This window comes from Polistes dominula, unplaced genomic scaffold (genome assembly GCF_049000335.1).
Source record: "Polistes dominula isolate Pdom_NZ unplaced genomic scaffold, Pdom_raw_medaka contig_16, whole genome shotgun sequence".
Lineage (NCBI taxonomy): Eukaryota > Metazoa > Arthropoda > Insecta > Hymenoptera > Vespidae > Polistes > Polistes dominula.
In genome coordinates this window covers 356,772-370,774 of record NW_028301040.1, presented here as the reverse complement: position 1 = coordinate 370,774, position 14,003 = coordinate 356,772, and the positions used below count along the sequence as shown (strand labels likewise).

The window sequence follows — 14,003 nt, the reverse complement described above, 5'->3', positions numbered from 1 at the left end:
TTAGTGTAGCTAACCAAACTAACCTATGTTAACCTATTGTTGTGTGCTGTACATGTAACATTGGGATCTGTTTACATGTGTTTCTATATGAGATGATAAAATTTGACATTTGTTTTATATAGTATTACGTTTAGATCGTAAATAAATATGTTATGTTTTACATTGAAATTCTAACACCTGTTTTATATGATATATATTTTATTAAATAAATTTCTTTAATTTTCGAATATAATTGTAAGAACATTAAAGTCAATGTCAATTAGATTTTCTAGAAATATGCCTTTAAAAAATATTCTCTACTTCAAAGAGAAAATGAACGAAATTAATATACAATTGTAATTTATTATTCAACATGATAGTTTTGAACATCTCATAAATTTGTTCACAAGAAATACAAATAATTATATATGAAATTACATATTTCTGTAAAAGACATAATACAAGATTACAAAATGTACTGTAATTGATTCAGTTAAGTTCTAATAAGTTGTTTCAGTTTGTTTTTCAAATAAAAAGATTAGTTTTTTTCTACTTAAAAAAATCATGTTTAGACCTATTGATTATTGTGATATATTATTTATGAAAAGTACTTTATGCAATTAATTTATTAAACAAAAAGACGTAAACAATGACAATTTTAAAATATGTCTGGTTTGGTCTTTTGTTAGCAAGTATTTATTTAATTTATTCGGAAAATTATTTTCAAATAACATGGCATTTTTTACCTAAAGAATTGAAAAATTTAATACACATATTTAGTAAAACAGAATTGGAATTGTTAGATATAAATAAGACAGAAAAAGTATTTACTAAAGATGAGTTAAAAAAATATAATAATATTGAAAATGGATTGTACCTTTCAATATTAGGACAAGTTTTTGACGTTACTAAGGGAGCTAAACATTATGAACCCGGAGCATCTTATCACATATTTGTTGGTAAAAAAAATCTTTATTATGCGTTAGAAAAAATGTAACATTACATTTAAATAAATAACTTCATATTTGTTATTAGGTTGTGATGCATCTCTAGCATTTGTTACTGGAGAATTTGATGAGAATGAAATAACAGATGATGTATCTGAACTTTCTTTAGAAAAAATTAAAGCATTAGATGACTGGGTACAGTTTTATAAAACAAATTATATTTATAAAGGTATATACAACACAACACAATTAAAGTTGTATATAATGTTGAATATTGATGTAAACAAAAAATAATATTTTTCAAGGTAAATTAAGTGGAAGGTATTTCAATGAAGATGGTTCTCCAACGATTGAATCTTTAAAAATAAAACAAAAATTGATAGACGCTAAGAAAGAAATAGAGAATGAAGAAAAAAAGAAAAAATTATTTCCAACTTGTAACATAGAATGGAAAGCCAACATAGGCACTACTCTATGGTGTTCTAAAAGAAGGTAATTATTATAATTAAAAGTTATATACTTTTGTATTAACAAAACAATATTGATTTGTTTTATTTGTAGCGGTGGTATAGAAAGAGATTGGATCGGTGTTCCAAGAATGTATTTTGAAATGCCTGGCTCAAAACAACACAGATGTGCTTGTGTTAATCTTGATAGTAAAGAATACAAAGAAAATAAAGGTAATTTTAAGGAATACAATGGTTGTTCAACAACTTCAATAAAATGTAATATCAAATAATTTCTATGTTAGAAATATTTTTGCACAATCTATTTATTAAACGATATTATTATTATTTGATACTAATCTTTTATTTTTTATAAATATAAATGAAATAAATAAACAGGCAGTTAACAAATTTAACAATTTTTTTTTTTTTATATATATATATATATTTTTTGTAAGTAATTTATTTTGATAAATAAAACTAATTATTATGATTTTTACACACATATCTATTAAAATATAAAAGTTTTAATAAAGTTTATAAGATTTTTTTATTATATGTATACTATTAAATATCTTATAAAATAAAAGAAGGAAAAACATTTAACAAAATATTATTTTGGTAGCAAAAACTGTGGTCTCTTTCGTCATATTGATCATTTCAAGCGTATATAACCAACTAAGTGAGGTGATGTTAATACATCGATTTAAATACATGCTTAGATAGTATTACCATTGATATATAAAATGTCTTATAGAGAACCACAAGACGGTATGTCAGTATCAGTATTAAAAAGTATTTAGTAATTTCGAGATTATACAATCACGATTACATATATTAAGCATGATTGTTTTAACTATTTATTAGATATTAATTTGAAATTTGTAGAAAGTAATAAAGCTATGCTATAATACTTGTTTTTTTAAATATATGTTCAATGTGTGTTTTGGTACTTTTCACGATGAAATGTGAATAGTGCTAACGTGTTCTGAGATAATGAAACCGTTAAAACATAAAAGTTTATGTATTCTTAATTTTTATAAAAATAGTATAATCAAATAATTACTACTAAATATATTTATAATATAATAGCTATTTTGTTTCGCTTTCAGAATTTGTTGGTGAGTTACTTCTAATATAATTTAACTTATCAAGTAATACATCCATAGATCCACATTTTCGCCTAAAATTAATCTTAGATCCAAATATTCTTTTAATTTTAGTTTTTCTCTTTTTCAATTTATTATCAGTAGGTTGTTCTTCAAACTTAATCATTCTTTTGTATTTTTTTGCACCCATATATGAGAAATTTTCATTTGTATTTGCAGTCTCTTCAAAAATTGTTTCTAAATTATTTGCCTTGTATTTTGAATTTTTATCTAAATAATACTCCATAATATTTTCATCCGATTCCATATCTCCTAAACTTCTTTTTTTAGGCCTGAGACTGCATCTAATGTTGCACAAATAAATAAATAATTTACCAGCAAAATACACATCTGTATAATATTTATGTATGTATATAAATACCTTCTATTTGAAGAGTCTGGTTGACCCTTTTTTGGTATTCTTTTTCGAAGAATTATACGACTTCTGGGCTCTGGGATTGATTCTGCATTAGTAGTATTATTATTTGCATTATTAGTATTATTAGTATCTACTGTTAACATCTCTAATTTAGCTGTAACTGCTGGCACATTAATATCGTCTTTAGTCTGTTTAGGTATACTAAAAAGAACACATTATAAACGTTTTAAACTATAACATCATTTTTTAACTACAAACTAAATCAACTATATACAAATACATACTAAAATATAAACAGAATATAACCTATATATATATATATAAGTAATTTATATTCTAACTATAATACATTATTTATGTAGAATTTTCTTATATTATTTATTTCATTTTTATCAAATAAAATTGTATATCAAAACCATCTGATATTAGCTTATTTACGTGTTACTAAATGACATGTTAAAATTACTTACGGTTTTTCTTCAACTTTTGATTCCATTTGTTTGGTCAACATTATTAATTATTTCATTGAAAAATTATTAAATAATTAAAGATAAATTCATTTTTTTACTCTTCATATGATGTAAAATCTAATATTTATATTCCTGAAAACTTATTCACCACCCATCGAATAAATCCTTGTATATAGTCGGTATAGTTTATAAATGAAAGTTTAACTGATAAGAGTTGATTAGTATTATTATTATTATCGGATTTTTAATATTAACATATTTTAATATAAATCATTTCGATTTTATCTATTTTAATATATTAATTACACATTAAAATTGTCTTATTGTCATTAAAATGAAATTCAATATAATAAACTGACATTTAAATTTAAAGTCCATTCATATGATTGGTTGAATAAAAGTTTATTGCGATTGAGATGCACTCTAGCGAGAACTAGACAAATAAGTATTTCATCTGCTTATAGAATTTTCCCTATACAATTACATTGGTTTATACGAGAGATATATCGATGCAAGGTTATGTGAATTTAAATAATTCAACTTGTAATAAATACAATTATTGTGTTATATTAAATTGCGTATAAAATAATATTTTAATATTGACAATGATCAAATGTAATTTAATTTGAATCATTAAATTTTTTTAACATTAATTTATTAAAAAACAAATTAATACAAAAATGACAACACGAGAAATATTAACAATTCAATTAGGCCATTACTCCAACTTCATTGGAACTCATTGGTGGAATCTTCAGGTATTATTATTACAATTTTTTAAATCTTCATCTTATTTCTGAATGAAAAATATTTCATCAATGTTTTACTTATGTTCGTACATTTTTTAGGAAAATAATTTTTCTTATGATCCTAACAATCCTTCCGAGATAAATCATGATGTTTTGTACAGAGAAGGAGAAAATTTCAAGGTAAAATTTAAAGGAACAACATAATTTGCTACTCTATATTCAAAATGAATTATATAAATTGAATTATTGTTTGTTTGTTTGTTTGTTGTAGAAACAAGTAACATTTTGTCCCAGACTTTTATTAGTGGATTTGAAAGGAACATTGGGTTACTTAAAAGAAAGTGGAACTTTGTATGATGTTCCACAACACGAAGAATTATCTTCATTACTATGGGATGAACAAAACGTAGAGATAAAAGAAGAAAATCCATGTTCTAAACCAGCCTTCATAGAAAGTTTAGATAAGTCAGCAGAAGCAGCACAATTGCAAGAAATTGATTTAGAAAATTCTGTAAACACATGGGTCGATTACTTAGTGCCTAGATTTCATTCGAGAACAGTTAACACTATAAAAGAATATGAACATAATTCTAGCGATCATCAGTTTGATATTTATACCTATGGTAGAAATTTATGGAAGAAGGAACAATTTTCAGATGATTTCACTGATAAAATACGAGCTTATGTTGAAGAATGCGATTTAATGCAAGGCTTTCAAGTAAGTTTCAAATCTATATTTTGTAATAATAATTATAAAAAACATAGATTCAGTATTACATTATTATTTAAATAAAAAAACAGGTACTGGTTGACTCAACAGATGGATTTTCCGGGCTTGGTGTCTCGTGCATTCAACATTTAAGAGACGAATATGGCAAAAGTATTATAACATTTCCATCTATCGACGGTCGAAACACCGATTCATCTACATCAGACATAATTAAAGCAATTAACATAGCATTATGTTGGCAACAGTTAGAAGAATACTCATCGCTCTTTAGTCCTATTTGTTGTGGACAAAGTGGTTGGCCCCAAATAGGCCTTCCTCGAAATTTTGACAATTTAAATTACGAATTAGAACTTAAATATCACACCAGTTCGATACTGGCAACTGCATTAGACACATTGAGTTTGAGATATAGACGTAAAGAATATGCGAATGTAGTATTATCCGATTTATGTGCCGATCTCTCTTATAATGGAAAAGCGGCAATAACTAGTTTAAGTTTACCATTTCCAATGACGGTCAAACGAGATTTGATCGACGTATTAGACGATTATGAAGGTTCCATGTTGACAAGTTTGACACCTAGTTGTGATGTACCAATAGATAAAAGTATGCAAAGTATAGCATTGCGAGGAATACCGGAAGATAGATTGAAAAGACCGATGGACAAAGCTAATAAGCAAATGTCCAAACCTGCATACAGATGTTCGACCGTACACGAAATGATGACGTGTTATTTAGCTTATGTATATCAATCATCAGCAACGTATTTGTCGACCATAGAATCGAGTCTTAAAATAAAACCACCTTATCCGAAAATTTTCAACAACAACGTTACGGAAACCGGAGATATCGCGGGATGGCCAGTCGCAGAAGGTAAATCCAAATATTTGAACAAACAAATGTATGCATTATTGTTCTACAAACGTTACTTTTTTTTATTATAGAAGTACGATCAGTCCCAGTTATGGCTGGATTACATACTGGCAAAAGTCTTGGATCGATGTTTGAACTTTTACATAATCAATTAATGAGAGTACGAAGTATTAACAGGTTTCATGCATTTACCGATTCCGGCCTCGATGTAAATGAATTTCATGATTGTTGCAATTATTTGTTGGATCGTAAAGAAGCCTATGAAGATCATTATATTTAAGGAGTTTAATAAAATTACTGATTTTTTATATTTATATTTAATGTATAAATATAATAAACCTATAATATTTAATTTTCATCATTTTTGAAAAACCGAACAGCAACATGTAGTTTTTATCGTAAAAATGAGTTCTTTCGTTAAGACACCCGTATGTGGGCATACGTATGTACAGGATCGTAATACGTTATCTTAAATATATCTTAAAATATGATCCTCTATAACAAATCGACCCCAGTGAAGATGGGAGTGGCAAGACACACCCTAGTAAGGCTATATAATACCCTATCGAACATCCCAGAACGTAAAAGTCCGCTAACAATTTCTTCTTCAGTCACGTTAAAATACATCGCTGAAAAAGTTTCGTTCGTTCGTTCGTTTATAGTTTTTCATTTGTTCTTTGAAATACTTGGACAAGAGAATAAATTTCAAAGGCAAACCTATGGGGAATAAGGTAGCCACGTTTTCCGAAGACCAATTGGAAGATTATCAAGATTGTACATTTTTTACGCGAAAAGAAATTTTAAGGTAACCTTGCTCTAATCATTTTTATTGCATTTACATATTTTTCTTATATTTTTAAGGATATTTAAACGTTTCCGAGAGATGGGTGATCCTGGAATGGTCCCACGTACGATGACGTCACAGGAAGCATCAACTTTACGCTTACCACTGTCTTGTCTTACGCGTATTCCCGAACTCAAGGTTCGTATTAAATATTCGTGCTATTAAAAACGAATATATTCGGTACAATAACAAGAAGTTGTAAAACCAGTTATTTTTTACCTTCCTTTTTTGTTCTTTCTCTCTCTCTCTCTCTCTCTCTCTCTCTCTTTAGGAAAATCCATTTAGAGAACGAATATCTGAAGTGTTCACAAAAAGTAATAGAAAGCAACAATCAGAAGACACCGAAGGTATTTGTTTCGAAGATTTCCTCGAGATGATGTCTGTCTTCTCGGAGCAGGCACCGCGGGATCTGAAGGTCTTTTACGCCTTCAAGATTTACGGTACGGCCAAGTACATGAACCGGACTAACGAAAGGACAGACGGATCGTGAGAGTACTTCGAGGTCGATGTCGTTGTTCTTTGCTAACTTGAAATGAAACAAATGCTTTCTTAACATTCAACGACCAAACCGGATTTCATAGAATGTTAATATCAAATCTAGATTTTTCAAATGACTCATAATGAAGATCGTGACGTAATCAAAATCGTACTTATTTCGTAAATATTTTCAAGGACAACGACATCTAACGATCCAATAGAAATAAATGAAAAATATGTAACAATAAATCCAACAAAGTTTTCCTTTTTTTTTTCCATAGATTTCGACGAGGATGGCGTGCTAGGTGTTGGTGATTTAGAACGCACCTGTCGACAACTTGTCCAGGGTGGTCTAACTAACGAAGAAGTAGATACTGTGTGTCAAAAAGTTTTAGAGGAAAGTGACATTGATGGCGATGGTGCTCTATCGTATCTTGATTTTGAACATGTAGTGACTAGAGCACCAGATTTCATCTCGACCTTTCATATAAGAATATAAATTTTATCTCGTTTGATCAAGGAAGAAAAAAAAAAACATAAGAAGAAGGAGAAGTAGAAGAAATAAAAGTAGTTCGAGTTAAGGAAACTGATTAAATAGCAAGTAGTAGTAGTAATAGTAATAATAGTACACTGATTAAACGCTTTTAACGAGCAGCAAGAATAAAGACGCGTTCGTTTATAATTAATGGCGGCGAAAAAGCATCCTGGCTGGCAAAACATCGGCCAGTGAACACAGTGAACGTTATTTCGCAAACTCATGGGATAATTATTAGCTTGGTATAAGAGTCTGTACCGAAGAGATACTACTATGTACCCTGTTACACGTTACAGGCATACTTTCTTGCACGGGTTCTCCGCGAGTCGCCCCTGTTGAGCAACAACGAGCAATGCTGGGTATAAGTAAGCAGGCCATTCATTCCTTCTTTATACGACTATCGAAAGACTAAGAAGGAAATCTTATATAGGGTTTAACGATTTTCAACTAAATTATACGATAGTAGCAGGGTTGAAGGGAGTTTCGAGATAAAAAATATTATTTTATAATTGTAATATTTGATCGATTATCATATAGAAATAAAAGGACAAATATGATTGGTTAAATGAATCAAGACGAGATAGAAAGAGAAATTTTGATCAATCCGGTTCTCCGAGTCTCTCTTAACGACTCTGAAGAGATAGTCGGAGCGTTCGGGAGCATCGAGAAGAAGGAATCGCGTACACGAGGGAAGGAGAAGCAAGCGCAAGCCGTTGTCGTCCCTTTCGATCGTGTTCTACCTCTCTCTTTCTCTCTCTTTCTCTCTCTTTCTCTCTCTCTTGTTCTCTTTCTCCTTCTCCAGTCGCTTCTGGTGCTGTGGCGGGGTCGGTCGTCTCAAAAAGCGGTCGAAATCGGAGATACCACCCTGTGGCACGGCCGGTTATAGTCGGCCGCACGGTAACTAACCGAGTCTCGAGACCAAGGCCATCCGGTCACTTCTCGTCCTCTCCACCACCAGTCTTGCTGTCGGGAGGCCCCTTTCCCCGTAGAAGCTTGCTTCGTGAGGAGGAGCAGGAGTCGCTGCTTCAACATTTTCTCTCCTTCTTTATTTCTTTCTTTTCAAATATACATTGTATACGTTTATATATATACTTCTTTGAAAATGATCTTTTAGTTTTACTTGCTAATTTCATTGTTATATCTAACTTTAATCTTATTCTATGCAATGATAATAGTCAAGAAGATTAAATAAACTTGGTAAATCTCTTCCTTCTTTCTCTTTCTCTTTCTCTTTGTATCTGTTGGTCGTCGAGCCAACCGGCTTCCATGGTATGCTTCTATGCATTCTTTGGTCTCCTCGACGTGGCTCGTCTCGACAAGTCCAGAGCCCTCGGGGGCGGGCAAAAAGAGAGAAAGAAGAGAGAAAGAGAGTAGAGAGAGAGAGAGAGGAAACAGACGAGATGAGAAGTCAGAGAGAAGAGGAATGAGAAGGCAAAGATCGCGGGTGGACGACGAGCAGAAAAAGGGAGAGGTGCTGGACTCTACGGCCGATGGAAGAGGGAGCTCGAAGAAGTGGCGGAGGCCACAGATTTGAACCTGACTTTTACGTCGGTCCCTATAGCTACAGCTACAGACCCCAGCTAAGGCCCTGGCGTGGGCGATCTCTTCTCCTTCAGGGAACAAAAAGAACAACAGAAATATATGTTATATGTATATGTATATAAAGATAGAGAGAAATCTCTGGAACCTTCACAAGGGCCTTAACCCATACCTCTGTCATTGACACCTTTAAGGAATCCAATTTTTCATTATTCTACTTTATTTTATTTTTTTTTTGTTATCAAAGAAGAATTCTCGAACATTTCTGTTAAACTTTACTACTACACCGTATAATTATATTCTATGTGAAAGATTATCGATAATTAAATCGAGTCTCTTGGAGTAAATAATTATCTTTCGAAGGATTTTGAACTTTTCCAAACCGGACTTGAAATATTTTTGTATCTCTACATCTTACTAATATATAGACACACACACACACATGTATGGGGACGGCCGCCCGTGCGCGCTCGCGACCGTAATATATGCGTGCGCGTGCTTATAAAAGATATAAAAGTGTATTTGAAAGAAAGAAAGAGGGAAAGCCGGTATTCGGATTTAACGCGAGTACATCAGCACTTAAGGCTCGAAGGAAACGTTGGAGGCGAATTCTTTGATAAATCATACCGGCGCCGGATGTATTATTTATTAGTTTAAACGTGGATAAGAGTGATCGCCGCTTCGAAATTATCGAAGCGATTTGATCATTCGCGATCTATACGAGCCTTGGTTGGTGATCTTGAATAGACTACATCAGAGAATGTACGCGTTAATAAAGATCCGGGTCAGATAGAGGAACGACAAAAATTCTCTCTCGTTTCTATGCAAATCGTAGGAGGAAAGAGGAGAGAAGAACATTAGTCTATCGTTATATGTATTTGGTATAGTATATGTATATATGTGTGTGTGGAAGGTACGCATGCGCGAAAAGATCCATTTACAATGACGTACAAATTCGATGGAACGAACGAACGAACGAGGCCGTAGCTCGATTTCACCGGACTCGCTTTACAGTTATACCACTTTGAACTAAGCAACTCTTTTATCGGCCGATCTAAAATGCAGACAGAGAGTAAAAAAAGAAAGAATGAAATAAAGAAAGATAGAGAGACTCTTTATAACCCTATCGGATTACGTTAACCTGCCGATCTTCGATTTAATCTAACGTCCAAAAACGGATATACTTCGTGCGTGACGCTGATCGTGAGAGTCGCATTGTTTGAAATAAATTAACTTTATCCCTCCCGCGCAACATGTCATCTAACACAACTAACAACGGACCGTAAATGTATTCTCCTTTTTAAGTTATACGACAATTTTTATTTTCATATAATATATCTTTTTTTTCAGAAAAAACAAATGATCGTAGAGAAAGTGAGCTTGGAACATTTCCTTCGCCATCTTTTTTTTCTTTTTTTTCTTTTTTCTTTTTTTTGGAAAAAGATAGAGTCAAGACAACTTTCTTCATTCTTTATCGAAAAAAAATATAATCGAGATTAGAAAGAAGTTGAGACAATTCTCTTGGTCGGCGCTTTTGAATGAAAAGAGAAAAACTTATTAGAGAAGGATAGGGACAATTTTCTTGATTATCTATCTCGCAAAAACATCGAAGAAAGAAAGGTTAAGATAATTTTCTCTTGATCGTTAGTTTGGAAAAAAAACGTATTAGTGAAAGAGACGTTAGAACAATTTCCTCTCTCTCTCTCTCTTTCTCTTTCGAAAGAAAATATTCGAGAAGATGGTTAAGATAATTTTCTTCATCATTTATTCGATAAAACAAAGAATAAAAGAAAAAAAAGGAAAAGAAAAGAAAATATCGATGAAAGAAAGGTTAGCATCATTTTCTTGATCGTCCATTATCTGGAAGAAAAAAAAATCTTTATATTCGAGTATGAGAATTTAAAGAAAATTGTTTTGATCTGTCTGTAACCTTTAGCTCTGAATAGTTCCCTTACTTTCTTTAACGATTATTATCAGAGACCTGTCTTATTACTCATATTTGATTTTTGAATTACGGATTGCGTTGGTTACAAGGTTACATAGTCGAAATAATATTGGCACTCTTGCGACCACATATCGTGGTGGTTCATAAGGAGGCGAGAACGTTTATACGAAGAGAACCGTCTACCAAAGAGGGGGAGGAAGGGTTCCAAGGAGTCGGTTGGCCAACGGAATGTGGCTTGACCGGCCGGCCATCCCCCGTCTTCCTCTCCCGTACACCGGAGAGAGGGACAGAGAGAAAAAAGATGATCGAGGAAGGGAAAGGAAGAGAAAGAAAAGAAGACAGAGAAAGAGGGTTCAATGGTGGACAGAAGAGGATGCAGATAGGCGACTGGCCCAACCGCTTTCGGCTCCCTAATGGTCCCCATTGGGGTTGCTCGAATATTCCTTTCCTATCTCGGACATCTTAGCCACAGGATTCGTAATCCACGAGGGCACCATTTTTAACAGACTCTTTGAAATCTACCTGAACACTTACAGGTAAATCTTCTACTTCTACAATTCTCTCCTATACCGAATATCATTCTTCAAAGATTCCATGCTAGTTTCAACAATGTTCATCTTCATCTTTAAAGAATCGTTACGAGTGGGGAGAATTGAAAGCAATGATTTTTCTTCGTAGCCTTGTAAAGTGGTCGAATTCTGTGTAAACTAATCGTTGTTCATATGACATGTATGTAAGTACGTAACGCAATGTACATACTCAGGTAGGATCGTATTGAACAAAGTGGCTTAACGTGTAAGCATCGTCTTTCTCGGAGTATTATAAAATACTTAACCCAACAGCTTTCAGTATTCAAGTAAAATACATCGACAAAATAAAGTCCCATTAGATTCGTACGTACACGTTATTTCCATTCACCAGTTTACTTTTTCTCTTATGCGTTTTAAATAGAATGCAATGCAGTTGGGGTGAAGAGAATAAAAGGGTGGAAAGAGAAGAAGAAGGAGAGGGTTGTTTCTTGTTCCCCGTAGAGATAGGTTAGGTGTAACGATTATCGGCAAGATGCAAGTTTTACCTTGCATGCTGAATTCCGTAATATACTTTACAAGATCGATGCATAATTATGCATGCCTTAGGGGCTACAAGTTTTTTCTCATCCAAGAATATTGCGGTGGCGCGTGGATGCGTACCTTCGATGGTTATTCAAAATTCATCGAATCGTTTCGCACCTTCCTATCAAGCCTACGGGTCAATACGTAAATGAACTAATTCGATATTCTTTCAACCAAATACGTACATATGTTATTGCGATAATTATCCTTTATGTTATTATCAAATATCAATTTTCAGTATTAAAGTAAGCACGTGGTAATTGTCTTAGTCCATACACGTGTATTTGCTAATTGTGTCTGTCAATACTACGTAATGAACGTTACTTGGTCATTTTTCAAGTAATTATCTTGTTACTGTTTTACGTGTAGTTAGATGTAAGCATATATTCATAAATGTAACTCGATATCAAATTCATTTAGCTTTAGTTTTCACGATTAAGATGAATTGATGGAATAATGATCGTACGATCGCGAAGAAAAGGTCTCTTTTTCTTTCTGGAAAAGGCTTCAGAATTACTATGGCGGTAATCAAAGCAGTTTCGCAACTGGTCGTACCTGGTAAATCAGCTTTCTGCTCGAGTACCACCTAAATTTATTCCACGAACGTTCCGTGCATTCGAAAGGCGCCGGGTTGTCCGCGGAATATTACGCGATTTCCACATTTTCGGTGAGGATTTTGTCCTTCCATTTAGCCGCGTATATTCGTACGCTTTCGCATCCAAACGAAATACAACGATTTAGATATATTAGAATTGGCAACGTGAAAAAACTTTCTTATTGCTTACCACGTACGGAATTTTCAATGCTTTTATATTTTCAATAAGATATAATATAAAAAAAAGAAGAAACATAAAACATTCCTCATCTTATTGTATTGAAGTTCACAACGGTCTTAATTAGCAAATCATTTGTCCAGTATGCCCAATGCTATTAAAGATTCGTAATAAGCGCTTAGGCTAGTTACAAGCGCGAGGATTAATTATTGAAGATAGCCGACGCTGATAGAAGGCGATGTTGTATTTCTTCCTTCCTCTTTCTCTCCTCTTTCTCTTCTCTCTCTTTCTCTCTCTTTTTCTTGTACCTTTTTTTTTTAATTGTCCGTCCAATTACGGTCCCTTTACCGAGACAAACTGAAATCTACCGGAGGGCAGTAAGAAGAATGGGACAGTCGAGCTGATTTAACGAGACATCGGGGGACCGTTTCGAGTGACGGTAAGATGGCGGTGTTTTAATCGATCTTACCATATCTCCTTTCAAATGCGGAATCGTTGGTTTCTATTTTTTAACTTTTTTTCCCCATTAGCATATCAAGGAAAAAATTACAAATATATAACAAAGTTTTGATTAACAGTTTGAATGAAAGATGTAGAGTCAATTCTGTATGTCGAGTTAACAGGAAAGAGACTGGTCTTGCTATGAAAAAAAAAAGTCACAAAGCCGTTTGCAAATAACTCATCCGATCTCCTCTCAAACCGTTTTAACGGCCGCATCTAGATTTTTCTACAACGACGAAAATAAGAACTAAGGGGGAATCGTGTTAGGTTGTAAGAACGAACGAATGAAGGTGGATGTTGAAAAAGAGAGAGAGAGAGAGAGAGAGAGAAAGAGAAAAAGAGACGCACCGGAAGATTGTGCGTAAAACTAAAGCGAATACCGGTTACCGTTTGTGGTAGAAGAGAAACGTAGTTGAAGAAGAGGGTCCACAAGTAAAGAGACATGAAAGGCGTAGAAGAAAACGGAAGAAGAAGAAGAAGAAGAAAAAGAAGGCCAAGAAGAGTATAAAGAAGAAGAAGAAGAAGAAGAAGAAGAAGGGGAGGTAAAGTAAGATGG

General features: G+C 32.9%; 4 protein-coding genes across 4 annotated transcripts; 3 read left to right on the top strand and 1 right to left on the bottom strand.

The window, feature by feature from the left end:
* Nucleotides 1-46: 46 nt before the first annotated feature.
* On the top strand, nucleotides 47-1,784 carry LOC107070799 (neuferricin). Its single transcript, XM_015329307.2, has 4 exons — nucleotides 47-938; nucleotides 1,015-1,155; nucleotides 1,232-1,418; nucleotides 1,488-1,784. The coding sequence occupies exons 1-4, from the start codon at nucleotides 629-631 to the stop codon at nucleotides 1,663-1,665; spliced, it is 816 nt and encodes a 271-aa protein (XP_015184793.1). The 5' UTR covers nucleotides 47-628; the 3' UTR covers nucleotides 1,666-1,784.
* Nucleotides 1,785-2,377: 593 nt separating this feature from the next.
* On the bottom strand, nucleotides 2,378-3,546 carry LOC107070800 (uncharacterized). The gene is made up of 3 exons (XM_015329308.2): nucleotides 3,370-3,546; nucleotides 2,903-3,100; nucleotides 2,378-2,825 (listed from the first exon to the last, which is right to left on the bottom strand). The coding sequence occupies exons 1-3, from the start codon at nucleotides 3,408-3,410 to the stop codon at nucleotides 2,465-2,467; spliced, it is 600 nt and encodes a 199-aa protein (XP_015184794.2). The 5' UTR covers nucleotides 3,411-3,546; the 3' UTR covers nucleotides 2,378-2,464.
* A 300-nt stretch (nucleotides 3,547-3,846) lies between these two features.
* mst (misato mitochondrial distribution and morphology regulator) lies at nucleotides 3,847-6,073 on the top strand. Its single transcript, XM_015329352.2, has 5 exons — nucleotides 3,847-4,127; nucleotides 4,218-4,298; nucleotides 4,390-4,836; nucleotides 4,920-5,721; nucleotides 5,793-6,073. Exons 1-5 carry the CDS (start codon nucleotides 4,050-4,052, stop codon nucleotides 5,999-6,001), a joined length of 1,617 nt encoding a protein of 538 aa, XP_015184838.2. The 5' UTR covers nucleotides 3,847-4,049; the 3' UTR covers nucleotides 6,002-6,073.
* A 17-nt stretch (nucleotides 6,074-6,090) lies between these two features.
* Nucleotides 6,091-7,600, top strand: LOC107070826 (Calcium and integrin binding family member 2). Its single transcript, XM_015329353.2, has 4 exons — nucleotides 6,091-6,526; nucleotides 6,583-6,703; nucleotides 6,837-7,005; nucleotides 7,324-7,600. Exons 1-4 carry the CDS (start codon nucleotides 6,441-6,443, stop codon nucleotides 7,539-7,541), a joined length of 594 nt encoding a protein of 197 aa, XP_015184839.1. The 5' UTR covers nucleotides 6,091-6,440; the 3' UTR covers nucleotides 7,542-7,600.
* Nucleotides 7,601-14,003: the final 6,403 nt, after the last annotated feature.